At 37.5% G+C, this 21,989-nt stretch overlaps 2 protein-coding genes across 3 annotated transcripts; one reads left to right on the top strand and one right to left on the bottom strand.

The window, feature by feature from the left end:
• The first annotated feature begins 520 nt into the window (after window positions 1–520).
• LOC110854071 lies at window positions 521–20,189 on the top strand. Of its 2 annotated transcripts, none has more exons than XM_035854879.1 (18): window positions 521–911; window positions 5,382–6,448; window positions 7,409–7,480; window positions 7,564–7,672; window positions 15,672–15,761; window positions 15,837–15,932; window positions 15,995–16,142; window positions 16,525–16,666; window positions 16,823–16,957; window positions 17,040–17,195; window positions 17,260–17,293; window positions 17,376–17,417; window positions 17,593–17,605; window positions 17,668–17,804; window positions 17,882–17,974; window positions 18,044–18,095; window positions 18,184–18,373; window positions 18,595–20,189. In XM_035854879.1, exons 2-18 carry the CDS (start codon window positions 5,828–5,830, stop codon window positions 19,141–19,143), a joined length of 2,679 nt encoding a protein of 892 aa, XP_035710772.1. In that variant the 5' UTR covers window positions 521–911; window positions 5,382–5,827; the 3' UTR covers window positions 19,144–20,189. The 2 variants fall into 2 exon arrangements, with proteins under 2 accessions (XP_035710772.1, XP_035710773.1); XM_035854880.1 differs by having other exon boundaries at window positions 5,385–6,448.
• Window positions 20,190–20,737: 548 nt separating this feature from the next.
• LOC110854246 lies at window positions 20,738–21,723 on the bottom strand. Its single transcript, XM_022102664.2, has 5 exons — window positions 21,565–21,723; window positions 21,334–21,495; window positions 21,232–21,267; window positions 21,042–21,159; window positions 20,738–20,973 (listed from the first exon to the last, which is right to left on the bottom strand). Exons 1-5 carry the CDS (start codon window positions 21,613–21,615, stop codon window positions 20,873–20,875), a joined length of 468 nt encoding a protein of 155 aa, XP_021958356.1. The 5' UTR covers window positions 21,616–21,723; the 3' UTR covers window positions 20,738–20,872.
• Between the last annotated feature and the right edge of the window lie 266 nt (window positions 21,724–21,989).

Raw genomic sequence — 21,989 nt, forward strand, 5'->3', positions numbered from 1 at the left:
ATCGTTCCTACTGTTATGCAAAGAGATTTGTTTCGCAAAACTTTAAACCCTATTGAGACGCGAAATGGAATTAATTCAGAGATTCAATAAACGTGTAAATAATAGAAAACAAATCGTAAACATAATTTATCCAACAATTATGAAAATCGAAATAATAACTTGAAATTACTAAAGTTTCTGAGCTTTCACTAATTTAATTATTTTGCCTTTCTTCCCATTGATACGTAAACATTGCATCAATTCCTATTTCAATTAAACCCGAAATGAGTAGAGATTCTCGTTTTCTTGGACAAGAGGCAGAACGAGATTTTTTCGCCTTAACCACCAACCCAACCAACTCCTGAATCTCCTACTATTGGACACAGGCAACGAACCACATTACATGTGAGACTCGCTTTTCCTTTACTACCCTGCTTTTGAGACTCTTCCATTGAACTCCACTAGCCGAACTTTGCATTGGCTGGTTGGTGGTTAAAGGGCTGACTGAGAGTCTTCTTGTGGAAAGCTTGGCGAGTTTACTTTTGGGAGTCTCATTCAATCTGTGAGCAAGTGAAGAAGATCTCGACTGTCTCGTCTCACTCGTCCCACCTCATCCGATTCATTCATCTCGTGTGTGTGCGTGCGGTGGAATCGCTTGTTTATTTAAGTCCACAACCATTTCCTATATCCTACTTTCACCAAAACTTATCTATTACTCAGAGTGAGTCGGATACCACCCGCAACAAATTTCGAATTGGTCTCAGCAATTTGTCAAAAAAGTGGAGGATTTAGGAAAGAAAAGTTAAAAATATTGGTGCCGTTTTGGTGAAAGTTAAACTTTTGATTGTGATTTTTATGTATAGTGTTTATTCATTAATTTGCATAATCTTACTTGATTAAAGGCAGTATTTTGGTGGATTACAAGTCGAACCGTAAGTGAAGGGAGTCTTGATTTCTTGCCATTATTATGCAACATTACAATTAATTAATATGCACTGCCAGGAATTATTCTCTGGCCTCCCGTGATTCTGATATTTTGAAATATTTGCTACTCGCTTGTTTTTTTTCGCATAGCAATTATAATCATCCACTAGTCAAACAAGATTTTAAAAGCATCAGTATTAATTCCACGTCAGGATTGGTTTAATGAGTCTGAACAAAATGTGATAAATCGCACCGTGGGGCAACTGTTTTTCTTCTCCTTCACGCAATATTGAAATAATCCTTAATCCTTCACCATAATAAATAAAGATCTGTTAAGAAAAATGAAAAGTGCGTGTGTGCGTTTGCCTCAGACATTAATTTTCAGCAGTTTTTTTTATTTACTCCTGTGACGCACAAGCAGTTTGAGACTGTATGAACGTATTACTAACTGACATGCAGAGGGACAAGATTTTTAGCAAGCACTCAGAAATCACTCTTCAAAATGCCGAAAAAATTTTATGTGCTCAGTATCATGTACATTTTTTTCGAAAATTCGAATTTTGTACGGATTTCACTTCTCTCATCAGTCAGTTTCTGATATACAAATATTTCATCTCAAGTCGAGTGAGCATTGCTATCGGAATTTTGACATTTACAACAGGAAGCTGGTCCAAAGGGCCATTCACTTTGCAATTTTTTCCCAGATAAATCCACCACTATGATTATGCTGGACGTAAATGATACGAATTCATGAGTAAGTGGGAGACAGATAGGAAATCGGAATGCCAACTCTTGCATTTTCCGTGGTTTGATTCCTCACGGGGTTTTGCAGTAGTTTTCCAGACAGCATTTTGAATTCTTTCTCTTCCGACTATGTGACTTCTCCGATCGATTAGGTTTTTATTTCACGATGCGGTTTGAACTTTCTGTCTGGCTTGCGAGCTCTTGAAATTGTTTTCTGGAATCAATTCAAAGTTTTCCATGTGGGTAAATACTTTTCAGAGGAAGGGACTGATATATATTCACATTCGTCCTTTTATTACCTCACCCAATTGCTACCCTTGTCTAAATAATGGGCTAAAAGTCTGCCTCTTTTGTCTCAACTGTCCCCCAGATAAACTTTCTACTTATCCTTAGACTTTCTCCCGTACTGTTGGAAGACCGTCCAATAATTACCATCACTTCATATTGACAGTGGCAATATAAATGTCTATTTTTAGCAAGTGCAGCCCTGTCTGTAGGACGGATGTGATGTAATAATACAACGAAAAGTAAAAGTGGTCATAAAGCAGGGGAAAAGTTTCTATTAGAAAATATGTGACCATTTACTGCTACTTTTCTACTACTTTGTCTCTCCTCCACGTGCCATGGTCAGCAGGGTGAGACGAACGGAGGCGATTTGGACCATCGATATTTCCCCTCGACATTCATGGATGGAGGTGCGTTGGAAAAAATTGCGTGTGGGGCAGCTACCAACCAGGCTTGACCAAAAGTAACCCAAAAAGTCTTTGGTATATGAGTCCTCGATTTTATTATACCGACGACGACGCTGTCATTGCCTTATTTTCTTTGTTTCTGTTGCGTAAGCAGCTATTACTTCATATTATGATTATTGTTCTCGGGGAAAGTAAGTGCTCGTATCGGAGGGAAGAAGATAACCAGTGCCCTGACCAGTATAGGGTCAAGTCAATCTCTGCCAAACTTTGAACAACTATCGGTCTCACAACTTTTTCCGTATTTAATGATGGGGCGGTTGGTTGTTGAGTGTGTGATAACTCACTAAATACAATTACATTATAGACCGATGAGAAAAGTTTCTTATTTCTTGGCTGCTGTATTTTCATTGCTTTTCATCCGGTGATTTGTCAGACCGAAAATTCATACATACAAAAGCATCACAACAACCACTATACATAAAGTTATTCACTGCTTTAATACAATATTTCTCCTCTCCACTTGTTGTACTTGTGAGATTAGGAATGAAAAATGCGTTCCAACTCAAAGAGAACCATCAAAAACTGTCAGCTTTTTACCCACCCCGATTTTTTCTTATATTCCAATTTTACTCTCCATGAAAATCCAGTCAAGGTTTTTAGTCATAAATCTTTTCCCCTTGTCAAAGTATGCAGAAGAGAACCGGGAAATGTAGTAGCTGTTTTTGCGGTCTCTTAAAATTCAGTAAAATTTCAACCATAGTACGTAAATTAACGGAATAATTTACTTCCTGGTATCAGCAACTGCGTACATTTTTCAAATTCTTGCGTCAACGACTTCTGTACATCGTTCAGCATAAAGGGAATGAAAGAAGCTCAAATGTGGTTAAGATTAGGAACAGTGGCCGCGGAAGGGTGGGGAAAATGTTCCCAGGGTTATTCGATGTCGGCATCATCTGCCCATGTTATATTAACCCCTCCCCCCTATCCTGCAATGTTAATATCCCCACAGCTTCCGCGGCCATTGATTAGGAAAACAGTAAAAGCCTGGAATGCTGATATTCAACTTAAACCATGGATGTGGAAAATGTAGAAATTTAGAAATGTTGAAGATGAATGTTTCTTAAAAGAGATCTTTCTTTTCTCAGCGTCTCGTTGAAAAATCGACTCATTACTCGCTTCTTGGAATTTAACAGGATTTGATTGTTTATCAGGTCGGTTGGTCTTTGGCTTGCTTGGCGTAATGAGTTGTGAAGAGGTAGAATATCGTGGCGGTGATATTTTACACTCGTAAATGAACGGGGTGATGATGATTGGAAGAGATTTATTTAAACTATTGGTGGAACAAAGGAGACTCTTTGTACCATAAAATTCATATTCCACCAGCACCACGTTCATTAGTCTGAAAACCGGGCGAAAGAGGTGATCTCTTCAACATCTTTTTAATTCTGAGTCTAGTCTGTAAATTCACTTTCTTTGCGTGGGTCTGGCTGAATGTGCAAAAAAATGTTCGCTTACTTGTTCCTCACCCTGATCTGCTTATCTTAAGTGTTATTGCTTGCACTTGGTCCAGTCGTCGTAATATGACAATCTGGTCCTTTTAGTAACTGATTGACGGGCCGGTCTGATCTGGTAGTTGAAATCAACTTGGATTTTTTTCTCCTTTTACTCATCCCTCTGTTTTAGGGTGAATTAATTTGATTGGAATTTGACGGATAGTTGCTTCTGCTAGTTCTCGCAGGTGACATGTTGGTAAAACCAGGTTATCATTTGTCCAATGTTGGAGGTCAAGATTGCACAGTAATTTTCGATAAATTGAATGAATTACTGGGCCCCATTGAAATGTAAAACTTTTGAATGAATAGAAAAAAACTTGTGTAAATATTATTACAAAATCTCGACAATAAATTATAAAGCTTCTTTCAACACCATTATCTCATAATTTAGCACAAAATTGCCCAAATTACGCTAATTTACGTATTCATCAAGCCATACATTGGAGAACCTTCCTCTTTTCGCGTCTTTTCCTCCCTTGCCCATGTCGTAATCAGATCAAATGGGTGGACTTGTTTTATACTGCGAGATAAGAATATGGCAGGTAATTTAATCCCAGTCTTAATTATGAGCCAAGTCGAGACAGAAAAGCACGCCTCTTCTTCGCAGTCTATTGCTTTGATCATGCCTGATTGCTCCCTGATTGCTTTAAGTGGATTGGGATGTTGTTTGAGAATTAGCGAGCTTTTTACACATTCATTCCATTTTATGTGTGCTGTCTCCAATATCCGTTCGCTGACCCAACAATATAGATTTGATTTGGCGTGATTAGATTCAAATAATACTCACCTTTGGGTCTCAATATCTGTCTAATCAACAAATCTCATCAAAGCTTTTAACATGTTTTCCCCCGATATTAATGATACTACATATGTGGACACCCTTGGTGAAAAAGTGGACCAATACGTGCATACTTTCGGTGTTATCTTACTACCCAACTTTAAAACCATTTAATTTAAAGAGTCAAACAACGTGCAAAGTTTAAAATCTGGTTATAATTCCTGTAACAAGAGGTGCTCAAAATTAGAGGCAACAATAGAATTTAAATCCAAACAAGTGATAAACGAAACATTCTGCCGAGTCATGTGCATTCCTATTTCGGCGCAAAGTTAGATATACGTGTATATTTAACACTTGTTGTATTCGAATAATACAAAGATTCAACTGATGCGTGGTTGTTGGAACAACGTACCAATTTACTCTTGAATTTACCATCAACAATGGGATGACTGCGGATGAATTCGCAGGGAACATGTGTTAGTTGGATTAAATTACTTTTGATTTGGTTTAGTCATTCTGATCCTGAAATTTTAGAATAATTGGACGCAGTTAGCTACTCGGTTTGATTCTTTGATAGATTATTTTTAAAGTTTTTTTTACAACGTCTAAAATTACAGTCAATCTGCAAATCACGCGTAAATAGATGCATGTCTGTCTACTTATATGACCCGTATTTCTTGTAAATGCAACTTGTAAAACTTTGAATTGCAGCAGGATCGTGCAGCATCACGAGGACAAGCATTTCTTGCAAACAACGTTCTACATAATCTTCAACAAACAATATGTGACTGTGTTGTGCCTGAAGTGAAACATGATGCATGAATATAACAACAAATGAAGATTTATGGGCAAATCGTCCGCATCCGTAGTTTATGAAATGACAGCAGTGGTCAAGTTTTAAGTCGCGACAACGAGACACATATTTCAAACTGCTAATCCAATAAGAGTGACAATATACTGCAGTTTATGACCAATAAAGTACGTATGATGCATAACATTACGTACGTAACACAATGCTCCCTGTGACAGACAGGTGACAAAGATGTGAGAGAAAATTCAAGATTCACACGCCAGATTTCCCAACAATTTACTACATCTTTAACCAACAAATGACAATGTACTCTTGGTAAACGGGGAGTGAAATTAAAATTCTAAAAATGGACGCAGAGGACAATGGGCTCCTTGATAGGAATCGGCGACAAAGTCAAATCTTAAAGCAACGAACGGCCACAATCGTGAAGAAAAATCAAAATGAGGACCTCGAAGAAGTCTCCATCGATGAAAGTAGTGGTATGGATTCCCAAAACCAAAATTTGGTCCAACCCTTAACTTCCGAGCAGGAGGACCAAGCCGCCGAAGATGACGAGGAACAAGACCAAGTCCGGATGATTCGGTATTGGCGTTCTAAAAGTTTACCGTATGCGTACCTCCCACAAATTGAGGGTGAAAATAGTCACCACCATCATCACCGGACCCATCCAAACAATACGAGTATAGATTCTGGTTCGGGCTGTTCGTCAGTGTTTTGTTCAGACATTTGTAGCAATGGGGGCAGTGGGCACCACTCGCACCACAGCCACAGCAGCAGAAGGACTTGTACCTACAACGACCCCGGGTGTAAACCGGGGACTTGTAATGTTATCCCGACCGGTGTGAGTAGATGTGGGGGTGTGTTGGGCAAAGACCAATGTCGCGATCAGCGGGGCAACATTCAGGAGTTGAAGAATGGTCAAGTCAAAAATATCGCCAATGATTCTTCCGGTCCTCCGTCCGGTCAGGTAAGCAAGGCAAGAAAGAGATCGAACACAATATATACAAAATCTGATAACTTATTGACAAGCTTAAATTGCACAAGCTATCAAATACATGTGTCACGCAATTATTTGCACAATGTAGCCCATATGTATTTCCTGCAGTCGAATTGTGCTCATCATTTGATTGGTTTTATCAATCGAATAATGGATTTCATTGGAAATATGCTTTTGCACAAGTGAGCAAAAGGCAACAATCAAAAACAGTTATTGTGCGCCGAATGCAGCATGATTTTTGTATTTGTTTTGTGTTCCATTGTTATTTTTAAGATTGCTTGTACCACAAAAGAAAACATGACTGTCCATCCATTGCATACCAAATACATGAGAGTAGAGCATTATCTTGTGTAATCTTGTATACGTACATATTTCTTGGTCCGAGTGTAGTGAATGAACTGTAGAGCGGATTATCATTGTGGAGAGAGAATCCCTTTAAGAGTAAAACCTATTAATTTAGGCTTAACATGATCTCTTGGGAAATAAATAAAGCAAATCCACACTAACGACGTAACATATTTACAGATGTTATAAATACAAGTGTAAGATAGCATTGTGTTTAAGAATTTAAGATGAAAATTTACTGTGAGTTATTTGCACAGAGAAATCCGTTAAGCAAAACTTGTGCTTGTCATTGATTTGATTACATTCAACTTTTGAGCTGGCTCATTATGCAAGTAAACAATTTCTCATCATGGTTAAGCGTGACGATCAAAGTTTTAGATTTTGAATGGATGGACATTTAAACCTTATTTGGCAGTCAATGAGCTTACTCGATCATTTCAATTTTTAATTTACAATAATGACCATTCATTTGTTGGCATTGTAAGGATAACAAACTGATGAAAGATGTGGTAACAAAATCAATTATCGCTGACACATGTAGACTTGAAGGTTTCGAGGATGAAATGATTTCCTGACTTATTTTAGGAATCTGGAGAAGGCAAACGACAGATGAATTGGAAAACGTTACAAACCACGATCTCACAACATTACTACCCAGTAAGGAAACATCATATGCATATTATAACACTATTTACTTACGATAAATATTAGCATCTAATTCATCTGAATTATATTACCAGGAGGGCGGATGGGGTTGGATAATTACTTTCTGCGCCCTATTCAGCCACGCGCTAGCCCTTGGAGTTCAACTTTATCTCTCAAATATCGTCTTTCATCGCTTTCACACAGGTGAGAATAAACCTTTACTATTTGTTCGAATAAATATTTACATTCACCAACTTTTTTCGTAAACATATCATTGAAATCTTCCTTCTTCACTGATGTGTGGTACTGGCTAATGAAATAACTCATCGTCATTAAGAAAAACCCACACACGTCCACGTGTTAATTGTGTCTTCTCAAATGCCAATGAGTGAAAGAACAATAAGCAACTTTAACCCAAGTTGTCATTTAAATAAACATAGGGGCGAGCGAAAGAGCGATGCGATGAATTATTTTACGGCTGCTTCGTCCTCGTCGTTCGTGGGGTCCGACATAAATAAACACGTCTCGTAAGATTTGTGATGGTAATGAGCATGCCAATTGCAGTCGTCTTTTCCAATCCTACACGTCCACCAACAGTCCAAAAAAGTAAAAGTTTACCACCTCCTTCTCCTCACTGGGATAAGGTCCAAGTGACCAACAGGACCATTCCGAGCGAGCAGTAACTACTATGTACTACGAGATGATGATGGTTATTATTACCTCTGCTGATAATTGCGTTGTCTTCTTTTCTATGCGAAGAACAAGTATTCGAATGACAACGCTCCAGAGGTTGTTGTCAGTGTCAATATCAATTTCATTAATCTCTTCTCCTCTGATTGTTCTCAAGATTCTATTTGGGAAATTTAAATCGAACGTGGTCCTGTATAATTTAGCTGTATAATGGTTGACTTGCCACCTTCTTTGGGAGGATAATGGTGTCGGTCGTCGGCATGTCTTATCGCGTCACAATTTATAAGTTGATGGCCCTATAATAAAGCGTGAGGTCGGGAAAACTTGATGGAAAAAATGCACAGTAATTAAGAAGATGCTGAGGAGTAGTATAGGGTATATTTTGACATAGAATTTGGATATATACTTTCTATGCGACACATGCAAGCTTTTTCTCCTCTCGTAATAATTCCGAGGAACATTCTGAACCCATAAATTGCTCGTGGATTGATTAATGACCACCACAGAGCCAGACTCCGTCCGACGACCCACCCACAACGATAAAGATGATACCACATCCATTTTTAATTTGTAACCAGATTCCTTAATCGCATGCTTATTATAATTCCATCATCTATAAAACCTTCATAGATACGTCTTCGTTCATACATACGCTGCTAAATACTTGACAAAAATGTTTTGCATACTCGAGACGACTCGATGTACTCAATGATTTACACTCCACCACGGCCTGACACCCGAGAAAGCAGGATCTCTCAACGAAATCTTAATCTCAGTCAAAGAAATTGGCAATATTTCCAAGATCGCATTCAGCATATCATCACCACACACAGGATAGATTTAGGTTATCTACTTACACACTACTGGTTAGTGGAGAATGAAGCGACACGAAGTTTTTTCCGGATTTGCTGTCTTGCTAGATATACATAATGGAGGACACGAATGTTGAACAAGGTGATGAGTTACGATACGATATGCACGAAAAAGAAGAAGAAGATGAGGACATTCTCACATCGTCTTTCTCAAGATCTTATCTTATATTACTTACCCAGCAGGAAAATAAATCGTATCTGCAGCATAGCAGGACAACCGTCTCTCTGATATTGCAAGAGTCACCAGGTCGTAAGAATTATTACACTCGAGCATACATATAAATGTGAATGAAAGTGGGAAGCATGGAAATGTGGGTTGGGTGGTACGAACGCCAGTGGATTTCACATCCGGTAAGAGCTGTCAACGGTGCGATAGTTTTTATAAAAGGCCATGTTCTCCAGGAAGAAGAAGGATAATATAATAGGATGCACACACTATCACTATCCGCAATATTATCGCCGCCGAGCTGAGTGGGTGGGTTTTCGGTGAAAGTGAGAAAGTCCAGTGGAAAAGTAGTCCCTTCTTCTTCTTCTTCTCCAAGTCGTTGGCCGGAATGGCCATAAAACAAACTTTGTCCAGCAATTCATTCCTTACAGTCTTCCAGCCTGCCAATAATATTATATTGGTCGGTTGGTCGGCCGCTATCCATGTCGATGGAGAGAGACCTAGGACAAGAAGATTGCGACGGAAATGCCTCAGACTTTGAATTGATGGGGAAGACTTTTTTGAATTAAGTTGAGTTCGGATGTAGTAGAGGCACAATGCAAAAAGGGAATAAATTGCACTTGCTGACTTTTTAGCATGGGACAATTTCGCATATCAATTTTCTATCTGTGTCAGTATCTGTATTATATCGAAACTGTTGAAAGAAAGTGATGTATACTGTTGTTTACACAATTTTTCCTCTTTCAATTACACATTTAATGTGTGCTAATGCGTGTCGTGTCGTGGGGAGTAAATTTGGAACGGTTAAAAATGTTCATGAATATGTAATGGGTTCATGTTTACAGAATCTAAAAAAATCCCAGATTGAAATAGAACCACAATCTAGCCCACAATCGCAAACTTTTTGTAATTACTTGCCACAAGTTGCAAACAAACCGTAAAGTAGTCGAGGACGACAGATATGGAGGCAGAGGAACACCCTCATCCTATTATTTAGTGGGGTTTATAGCATCTTCTTGGCCGGAATAAATGTGAGGAATAAGTCTTTTTATAAACGACGACGGCCAACACTGCCTACTAACAAGGACACATTGATACGTTGTACAAACCCTGTTTATTATCTTGTTATTTGATAAAAATATTATAGTTACGAGGCGTTTCATACGATAAGAATACGGCAACCTTTCTCTTGATGGTCCTGTTTTTATCATCTGTGCTTCCACATATCTAATGGTGAGTTTTCGTCATGTCGCTCAATCTGCATTCCGCCGAGGAGGGCACAAATTTATGAACTTAATAAATCTGTACCATAGATCGACGAAGCTTGCTGGTTCATTTGTTGAGTAATGGAGTCAGGCGAGTGAGTGAGGACGGAGAAATGACAAGGGCAAATAAGGCTCAAACTATAAGTTTTATTCTCTTTTTGCCAAATCAGTTTGCAAAAAGTTTCCCTGTAATCTGCCGATATTCTTTATGCGAGTTAGTTACAAAAGAATAATAAAAATTATATCAACCATCAGTTATAATCTGTGCAAAGTATGTACGACGGATTATGTGCATACGTACGCACGTATGAAAACCAAGTATGGCATAAATAGAGCATTGTTCTTTCACAAACTAATGTTTGTTGAATTTTTTCCTTTTTAGAGTAAATATCTCTTAGTTTAATTGCATAATTAAAGTATAAAATCATAAATAGTTTACCTTGTATATATGAATTTATTGTTTTACAAGGATCTTAAATGTGCCAAAAAATCACGACTCAATTAAATGTGATAAAGTCGGTTGATCATCAAAAACAATCAAAAGTTTTTTTGCAGACGTTTTTAATTTGATTTTCTTATCCGTTATACATAAAAAGTAGTCTGTGGATGGATATATAGGGTGGCCATTAAGTTTTATGCTTTCTCATACAATTGCATCCATCAAAGAATATACGCAATATTTCTCCATTTACAAAATCAGTTTGGCCAAAGTTGGGTTAATTTATTTGCTTAACTCTTCCATTAGTTCATTGTAATCCTGTTGAATTCGTTCATTTTTATGGTTTTACTTTCCAGCCGAGAATCCATCTCGGTTCATTGTAAGAAGAAGAGACTAGTCGCATCATCATCATCATTGCTTTTGAGAAGTACACAGAGCATCGTGGCGTAGATATTCCTCCACTTATTAACAAAGTAGTTTCTAACTACCAGTTTATGAGATTAGTTTGGTTTGGTGACCCAACTTTATTTGTATTGCCCTCAATGACAAGTTTAGAAGGGATGAAAAAACCCATTAAATGAAGGATAAAAGAAAATTGAGAAAGGTCCAAGGAGCAGAGAGTTTCGTTATTATTGGCACAAATAGAGTTCAATAATATCTCGGAATAAGTACAATAATAGATCTCTTTTTCTGCCAACTATGTAGTACTTTTTTGAGATGCACATTTGATGTGCAATTCTTAATAATTTTATTCCAGCCATGAATTGCAACATTAAGAATATGGTTTTGTTTCTCGTTTTTGTCAGGGTTTAAAACAGGCTTCTCAACTTGACTTTGACAGATTGACGTATGAATGAGGAGAAGATGAATGCAATTAATTCCAACTTCTTGACCAGGTCGGTTGAAATGCAGGCAGGCAGGCAGGAGGTGGTAATACCAAGACTGCTATTATTACCTATACGAGTCGATAATGTTTTCAGATCTCAATTCTATATCCGTCCAATAATCTTTGATGCCTTGTTTGATCAAAGTTTGCTATGCACTTGTAGCAACAATAACAAACCCTGATTTTTAGATGCAGTTATTGATTAGCAAATAAATATTTATTATTATCTATTATCTCCATATTTATTCAGTTATTACTGTACCGGGAGTAATGTAAATTTTAAATGAAACATGGTTTTACCGAGTTCAAGTTCGTGTCACTACTTACTCGTAGTCATCTTTTTTAAATGATAGTAATGTCTCCAACTTAACGAATTCATCCATTTGGAATGCAGCAAAGTGTGCTGGTAATTTATTATAGTGCTATTTTTTCTCTCGTCTCGACGTCCTCGTAGATAGTTAACATTTGTAGGTTGGCATAATATGATAGCTGCTCCCGGCGTATCGCAGTAGATAAACAAGGGGACGCTATATCATTATGGTTCGAAGACCTCTTCTGAATTACGTACGAGTCCGTCTGATGCTGGTTTGATATGAAAAATGCAATTGCTCGATTATAGTGTTTGAATATTCATACCACGAAAAGAATGGATGACGAATTGAGTCAGATCAAATCAGATTTTATTTTATATACTTTGTCTGGTTCACTTTATGAGGTTTTTTATTAATCACTGCCAACTCGTGGTGGTGGTTCAGTAGGAATATTTAGATGAAGGATGAATCGTGCCCCGGCTGTATTCGTTCTTGTCCAAATATTTCTATGAAACAGGACACGGACAGCTTAACCAAGTGGGAACGACAGTGATGGAAGTAATCTTGTCAAAATTTGAATCAAACCAATTACACAAAATTAACAAGTTACCTGACAAAACATGCACTTTTACAGTTCGTTGAGATCTTTAAATCTCGACGGGTTTCAGTTTAGAGTTATTTGATCCTTTGCCATCAAAACGGAACATACATAAAATCACATCATGTCATCATCCTCTCTCAAAAGTTAAATTAAAGTGATGGAACTAATTTCTCGGCTGTTTGATGGAAAATTACTGACTACTGTGCAGCCAGAATTGTAGACTAAAACTTGATACGTACTCATAATAAAAATTTTCAGGCAGACAGGACGGATTAAAAATACGATTCCCACAAAACTTGACATTCTCACAAATAAAATGGTATTTATTACCATTAAAATTTTTCAAGACAAGTGCATAACCAGAACATCAATGTTTGTGACATGCAAAAATTTGAATTTGAATCTCTTTCGATTCATTCGAAAGTGAAGTAAAGTAATAAAATTTTTAATGTTTACATGAAACTGACGGAGCATCATTTATCTGTCTGTTGCAATCCCATGCTCACTTTTGATCTCTTGATCACTGATCATTATCTCTGGAAAGAATTTTAGTTATATTTTTTTACTGTTGTTCTTTACATGTTGTGGTGGTGGAGGTGATTGGAAGATAGTTTTGTTTAATCGCAATATATGCATCGTATCATCTAGTAAAAGTAGCGATAATCGTAAAATAAAAGCATTGATTTAAAGTCTGCATAGGGCAAGATTAGGATCTACATGCATACATAATAAAATCTGCAGTTCATTGAATCTGAAGAGAGGAACTTGGCTGGTTTTGTTGCTAATTTTTTGACAAATGGTAAATATTGGATTGGCGGAGGAGTCGAGATAATCCATTTGGTGTCTTGATGACGGCTAAATATTCAAACATGACGATAAACAAATCATGTGAAGTTTGCTGAAAAGCAGTGCAGATTGAGTCCTCACTTCCTTTTAGTCGCATTTTTCACGCAGTATGAAAAAAATAAAATTTCGGCTCGAAATTTTCGATCCCAGAGAACATTCATGTTGACCCAACTGAAAAATATATGTTGATTCACAAACGACAAACTTATTTCCAAAATCAAACCCTTTGTATTTTATCAGATTGAATAATTATCACACGACACGTATAATCAGACGATGAGCACTCTCCTCACGTACTATCAGAGTCCCAGACGACATCCACATTAGAGCAAATCAGCTTAATATAAAATAAAACAACATGAATATAAATTAAATTAATGAGGTTGTGTTTGTGTCGAGAAAAGTGGCAGTTCAACAGCAGCAGCTTGCTCTCATCTTATTGTGGCATAAGTTCACAGAATGACGATAATAATGGCGTATGTATGTACTATGTAGTACTTATGTGGGTTGTCCTGGCTTAACCAGATCCAGATCATTGGATTTGATGATGATCCCACAAAACGAGAAGTGGGAATGAGTCAATTATGTATTTGGCTTTACCAAGAGAGCACATTTTCTTATTGGAAGAAGTCAAGTCGAAAAAGACAATTAATTTCATCGCACTCACTCATCTACAGGACGAGAGGCATAAGATCGGCATAGTGAGTGACACAATCCATCACTGATCTGGTTTGTCCCATTAGCAAGAAAAGTAGAAAAAATGATATGCCTGCCTCATTATTGCTGTTGCTTCTTTCACCGTTCTTGAACAGGCACCCATGACGCTGTCTTTTGTATAAGTTTTTGCATAATAAGTTGGCAATTTCACACCCAAGTAGAAGTCCTGGCTGTCATTGGGACAAGAACACTCAAAATTTTTCCTAACGTTAATGGAAAACTTGAAAAATTCGAATAAATTAAATTTCCTGTATTACCTTTTTCTTTATTTTACGCAGTGTCAATCACAACAATGCCGCTATAAATTATGTTAATGATCGCAACTTTGATTCGGAGAAATGTAAATGTGCAAAAGTTGTGTCAATGAACTAACAACTGACTTTGAATCCATCCACCGAGAACAGGAACAATTATTGGAATTGGTTCTTCTTCGTTATGCAAGTCATTTTCTATAACCGTGAATGATAAATGAGCACACGCATCAAATGTCGGGCGTACAAACAAAAAATCAAACCAATAATAATAACAAGATCCATTTCATAACCGAGCGACCGAGCTGATTGATTGCGATAAATTTGTACTTGAGTTGCCGGTGGCCAATTTGGTTGATTATGAATTATTTTGCATTGTGATTGATGATGAATAATCAATCAAGACGAAAATTTCTGTGCGGGTCCCGATTTATAATAAACCCGTCATTTTAGAATCGATATTGTACATTTAAGGACAATCTAAAATCGTGAAAATTGCCTCAAACCCCAAGGAATGTGTCTCACTAAAACCTTAATGTATTTCCCACCAGGTTGTAAATTGCAATTAAGACAAACTGTTTCCAATTTTCAGTCTGCATACCTTTACTTCGTTAAAATACCCAAAAAATTCATCCAATCCAACCGACTTGTTCAATTAAAGAAATAATTGTGATTTAAGATGTTGACATTGAATCGCGATAAATCAGTAAGTCAGCCTCCGCTCTGAACTGCATGTCACCCTTTCCATCAGCAAGGCGTAATTTATTTCCATTGATCTTGAAAGTTGAACAAACGTATTATAGCCAAAAGTACATTGTAGCACTGCCTTCTGATTTAATTGTCAAACGAACGAGCAAGTCAGTGGTTGGTTGGCTTGATTAAGAGATATTTTTGACATTCGAAAGAATTGCCTGGACCCAACATGCATTTCATATTTGTAAATCTTTAATGAGATGCATCAACCAACTCCAACTGTTTTATTCGCTCGAGGGCAGGGTGGACCTTCAACTTCACATAAATTCGATTAATGATGATTCAAATTTCTTTATTGGTCGTCATGTTCATTGAGAAATCGTTCAGTGTTTCTATATTTGAGATTTAAACTCAACAATAATAACGATATCTTGATGATGATTGTTGTTCATTTTTTTATCCAAAGGTTGGCTGGGATCAGTATCAATGGGTGTTTCCTTGTTTCTTTCGCCACTCTGGGTGTCCATCTGCAAAAGAAAAAGCACGCGACTTTCAGGTGACTAAAGCTTTTCTTCTGCTCAAATTACACTTTGAATTGAAAGGTTAATCGTATCATAATTTTTTTTTCAAGCCGTTTTTGGAGGACTTGTCGCCTCACTGGGATGTCTCTTCACCTCGTTTGCGTCTCAATTTCATCAAATCTGCATCAGTTATGGAGCTTTTATAGGTGAGTTGAACTACACATATTTACCAGCTTACCTACATGCTCAAGGTACAATTTTCTTGCAGGCGTTGGTGTCGGGTTGACGAGAGATGCTTCGACGTTAATGGTGGGACAGTATTTTAAAAGAAGACGAGATCTCGTTGAAATTTTCGTCGTCTCTGGTTCCGGACTGGGCATAATTATCTGCTCCGTCGGCCTCCATTCTGCACTCAGGTCAGTCGTCGCACTAATAATAATAATACTAAATGCCAACTCTTTTATTATTTCAATACCACTTTCTCCTTATGGTTTCACCATTTTTGAGAAAATATTGCCTTGAAGGAGCAAAGTATTATTACAGCCATCATCCCCATTCAATTTCACTCTTGTTCAATCGAGTGAAGTGCCACTAAAGAAAATTTGTTAATAAAATATGTAAGAATATACGTAAATGTTCCTCAATTTGTCGGAATATTACGCATTCTGCATGTGTCTTTTATGCATGTTCGAAAAAAAGTTGAACCGGACTTTGTAAAACTAGCAGTAGAAACTTACTGCATGAATAACTGGGCTGGACTGCATAGTAAATACTACTTATTTTTTTCTTCATTTCCAGTTCCCTGGGTTGGAGACTTGGTCTTCAGGCCGTGACTGGTTCACTATTTCTTACATTTTTCTTGGGAACGTGTTATCGCTCTGCATCACTTTATCATCCGCAGAGAAGAGCGATTGGATTCTTAAAGACGACTAAGAGAAAAGTAAGTTGGCCCACAAAGTAGACTGATCTTGGTAAAGTGAGATGCAATCTTGCTCTACTTGCGTGTATGCAATTTTTGTAACATAATAACTCTTCTATATTGTTAGAATATTGTGAAACATTTCCCCAAATTTTACTACTTTCTTCAATTTTACAGATTAAAGATAAAGAAAAACGCGACGACAAACCGCCCTTCATCGATTTTAAGTGTTTAAGGAGTAAAACCCTGCAGATTTTATTGTTATCATGCGCCTTCACAGCGTTCGGTATCAATACGCCGCTTTTCCATTTAGTAAGACTAATTATAAACCTACATACATGTCAAATTGACGAATGGAAGAAGTAATTTTAAATTCTGCACTGTTATAAATCAGGCTCTCGAGTGCAAAGCGGAAGGAGAGGACCCCTCTTCCCTAGTCCTGCTGCACGTCTACATCGGCGTGTCGTGGATCCTGGGGTGCTCCCTCTTTGGCATCATGGTGATTCAAAAAAACCAAGAGTGTCGTGTTTCAAAACAGTATTTGTGCCAGGTTGGTCCAATTTTGATGCATTGTGTTTTCTCTGACATGAATGATATTCATTGAATTTTTACAGATGGCAAGTGTGATATGTGGTATCTCAATAGTAGGTACGGATTCAGAGCTAAAAAATGCATTGTTTTCAAGTAGATCGGAAAAACCCGGACTAAATTTAAAGTTATTTTTTTATAGCTCTAACTGCGGTTGAAGGACTTGGAGGTCTCGTCATCTTCGGTGAGGATGCCATTGTGAATGCGACTGTTGATTAATAAAATCTTTATGATTTTACCAATCAGCTTACGTTGTATTATTCCCAAAGCATATAAAATAAACATCGAGCCTTTTCTTACTCACTGTGCAAGATATAAATTCTACAATTTTTTAATTGCTATTTTTTTAAATTTTACAGCTTGGGTGTATGGGTAAGGCCTTCAAAAAGAATTATTTGCATAGGCAATATTTTTACTCGTGGCGTTATTAATAGATTCGCTCTGGGTGGCTACAATTACGCCTTAAAAGTCTACACGTACGAGAGAGTCAGAGCTCGACATTTTCCAAGAGCGTGGTCTTTCGTACAATGGTCTCAGGCTATTCCGTTAGTTATAGGGGTTCCTCTCACAGGTTTTACAATACATAATTGTACTAAATATCCGTGTTTTACCAGGATACGCATTATTTTTTATTTTGTATAATTTCAGGACACATGAACACTGTGATTGGCTGGAAATCTGGATATTATCTTTCCGCGTTTTCAGTTTTTGTCGGCTCTGCATTTTTATTCTTGACAGATGGTAATAACAAGAATTTGCCGTTTTGCGTAGTAAGATTCAGCAAATTATGTATGGTTTGTTTGTATGTAGTGAGGAGAAGAAGGCTTTCCAGACGTAAAACGCCAAACAGTTCAATGAAAACGTGAGTCGTAGAGGGACAAGTTTTTCCATTTGCAATACCCATAAATAACATCATGCCCTTTATGAATGTGCATATTGTGCCATTGCAGTAATGAGACCACTGAGAGCGTCCAATCTCCAAAGATGCGTCGACTTTCTTTCTCCTACCCGTTGGAACAGTTCCCTACTCAATCCAAACACGATTCCGATGGTCAAGGAGGAAATGGTTTGGATCCTGCAGGATTGGGGAAAGAGTTGACTTGCATTTCCGAGGAGGGATTGGCAGACATGGATTTCCAGGTGGAGAACCTTTTTCTTTAGAAATATACAATATTACTTTTTCCCTATATACGTGCTCTATATCTATACTTGACACTTGTGTCAGTTGTCCTGTCAAGTCCTGTAAAAATTAGCTGTCTATCTGGTTCCCTGCCAAGTCGAGTTGACTGACAGTTTGCAATAACACCGGGTTATGTTATGTTGTGATTCTGATGTCAAACTGTTATTATTTCTTTCAACAGGACATTTACTTTGACGAATGGGCCGAATATTTTGGAGAATGTATAACTTCATGTAACAAAGTGGAAAACTGTCTCAATTCGGAATACGACCCAGACTACGCTGTTTTAGTGGAACGAAGGGCCAGACGATGGTCAGCAGTCAGACCTAGTTTTGCACAAACAGCACACGCTGGTCTTGGCACGACTGCAGCTGCCTTGGCGGGGGGCATTGTCGGGGTGCATAATCAGTCCCATCTCATCCCCCCGCATGCAAACCAGCAGTTGTCATACCCACATTTAAGTCTCATCCCTCCGTATCAGAATCAACTAGCTACCAATTCGTCCTCCATTGAAGTCAATCCTGCCACTGGGGATGGTACTGGTGAAACTAATGACCCCTCTTCAACGGAACATCATCCACTCCAAGCTCACCCTTCAACATCGTCATCGTCGTCATCTTCAGGTCTCAGGGAAATACCACTTTTCAGAAATCCTGGTCGAAATACTCTGAAAAATGGACCCCCACAAAGACCCCATCCCATCACGGTTATTGATGAGGCTTCAGTCTAAATTTGACAAGGAATTTATAAATTGTTATTTAAATTCAGTTGCTCCTTGGGTTTCGCATGTCTCACTCGGTTCATCATCATCATCAAAACAACAATGAGATGATGTTTGTTAGAGGTTATTTTTGATTGTTGAGTCCAATATAATTTCTTCCTGTGTAGTAGAATCAGTATCAATATACTTGCAATCTGTACCTTCACTTTTGCCGTCGTCGGATTGTCGCTATTCCAGAGAGAGGAAAACAACATCTCCGTATCTCATCGATATTCTGCTACTGAGCAATTTCACAAATTGAGGTCAGAGGTTGAATGCATCATGCATTGGCATTTTAATGTGGTATCTGTGTACCCAGCCAGACTCCCTTCTGGCTCTGTATTGTTGCAGAGATACTTTTCACAAAGTTCTCGTGTAATGCGATCCTCAAGAAGCTCTCGCTCTCTACATTTCTGCTCCAATGACAATTGAAAATGGACAGTGACATATGGAATTGCCTCGAGGATATGAGAGACCAGACAAAATAGTATTGAGTACGAAATTGTCCCAGTTTAGTTCCAGTCTGTACATTACTATTGACAAAGTCTGAATTGAACCATATACTTATTGATAAAATAGTGTACATATTAGTTTTGGACCCTGAGATTTAATGCAGTTTTCTATTTTGTTGTAATACCTACCGATTTCTGAGGAAATACTCAAATTCACTTTGTCTCAGTTTGTTGAGACTGCTACATAATGGGTGAGAAATATGAGAAAAATCAAATATGTATGTGCAATCTTGAATTATTTTTGCGAGCTTTTAGTTTTACAAAAGATCTCCATTTAGAGAATAGTCAAATAAAAGTAAGTAAATAATGTAGTTGAACAGAGTTTAGTATAGCCGACAGACTGCTTCTTACTGAATCTATGTAGTAAATACGCAATTTAGAGTCTAATTAGTTTGCGATGGATAGAAAAATGTTCAACTTGTTCCGTATTGTAACTTATTTACATATGTATTTAAGTGTGAAATCCACTGAAATAAAATTGAGCTATATTTGTTAGTATTGTGATTTTATTATCTAAATCTGCGGATGCATACTTACAACAATTAAGCATTTTACAGTTTAGTTTTGGAAAATGATATTGCCTTCATACGTCACTCGCCAGCATGCACCCAGCACCGCAGATTTTGTAGCTGAATGGGTCTTGGTGGTAAATGGATGGGGACGGTTGTCCTATAATGGGCCCCTACCAGGTGTCCTAATGGTATGTATGCATTTATTATAGACTAATTTCAATTAAAAGAAACTTTCATATTATTTTTCTGTTGTTTAAATACACACAGAAAGTTGACACACATCATTTTATCCCGAAGAGGACGCCTATCCAATCTTTCACCACCATAATATTTGTGTCGGATAAATGCACTACCTTAACTAAAGAAACCTGAGTATGAAAAGACCCAAATTTAGGAAATAGTCCTAAGTTAATATGTAAATATGCATGAGAGGCATAATAGTATGAAAAGTTAAAGGTGGTCATAATATAGAAATTATTATTTTGTTTTATTGAGCATAGGAATTTTATGAATCTGATTAAAGAATAACAAAAGTTGAAATTTTGATGATTTGCATGTTACACTTTATGATTTATTCTTATTTTGAAAATAATGAAATTTAAAGCGAATTGATAAAAATAGTTCTGTTAGATCCATGCCGTAGAAATCACGCATCTTAAAATATCCCGAACGCGTTTAATCCTTGAGTTTGCATATCTCCATAAAAGCAACCATCATGCATTGAGTGAGGGGCTGATAAGTCATGCAAGTAGGATCGTTAGGGTCGACACCTTTACCTACATAGGTATTTTGCAAAATTTGGATTATTTCACCTATTCACTTTCAAAATATTCTTAAAACTGACCAGTCTCATCGACACATTTGCCCATAGCGGAATCCATCTCTTCCATGACTTCCATGGGCATGGTGGCATTAATTTTGGTCATCATCATGTCCTTTGATGGCATTCCTTTGTCGTCGACCTACAGGTACATAAGTTGTATTTATTAATGATTTTCATTCTATTATTTCATCGTACTCGCACGTGTACTTACCAAACCTTCCTTCATCATGAAGCACTTTCCGAGACACTGCATGAACGAATTTAACAATCTTTATTTATAAAATGCAAAAAACTGTGTACTATTTTGACTCACAGCCATTTTTTCTTTAGGGATTTTCTTTTCAATTTTGGCCTGATCGTCTTCAGTGTTAATTTCGGGAGCAATCTCTTTCAAACAGTCCTTCCAAACTTGCATGTCTGGTTCGGCCACCTCCATTTTTTGTCCTCGGCAAGTGGGGTCTTTCATGGAAGTGGACTAAAGGTCAAATTTAATTTTGTAAAAATTTATACCTTCGTAAATTGTACATTATGTATTTTAGCTTACCAAAGACACGCAGAAAACTCCAAGAATAAAGGAAACGGCGAGGGAATTCATTTTTAGGAATTATTTCAGTTTACGTAAATTAAAAATGAAATGTAGTGTTTGAAATAGGTTTGTTAGATGATGCCAATACTGGAATGAATTTCTGTCCAGGAGAGATTTGGATTTTATACTGGATGACAGACCGACAGATAAGACATACATGCCATTCACTGACCACGGTTGACTTCCTAATTAACATGATGCTCGTGACTCTGACCCATTAAATAATGAGGGGATACGAGGCCGCAGTTCTTTATTGTGCCTTCTTTTATGCCGTCCAGGATTCTGCTGGATTGTCAGAGTGACAATTATTATGTTATCATCAACTCTGCCGCCACCGGAAATGTTGCATTGTTTTTCATACACATGAATTGCATATTCCGCCC

The sequence above is a fragment of the Folsomia candida genome, unplaced genomic scaffold, assembly GCF_002217175.1.
Source record: "Folsomia candida strain VU population unplaced genomic scaffold, ASM221717v1 Fcan01_Sc009, whole genome shotgun sequence".
In the NCBI taxonomy this organism is placed as follows: Eukaryota; Metazoa; Arthropoda; class Collembola; order Entomobryomorpha; family Isotomidae; genus Folsomia; species Folsomia candida.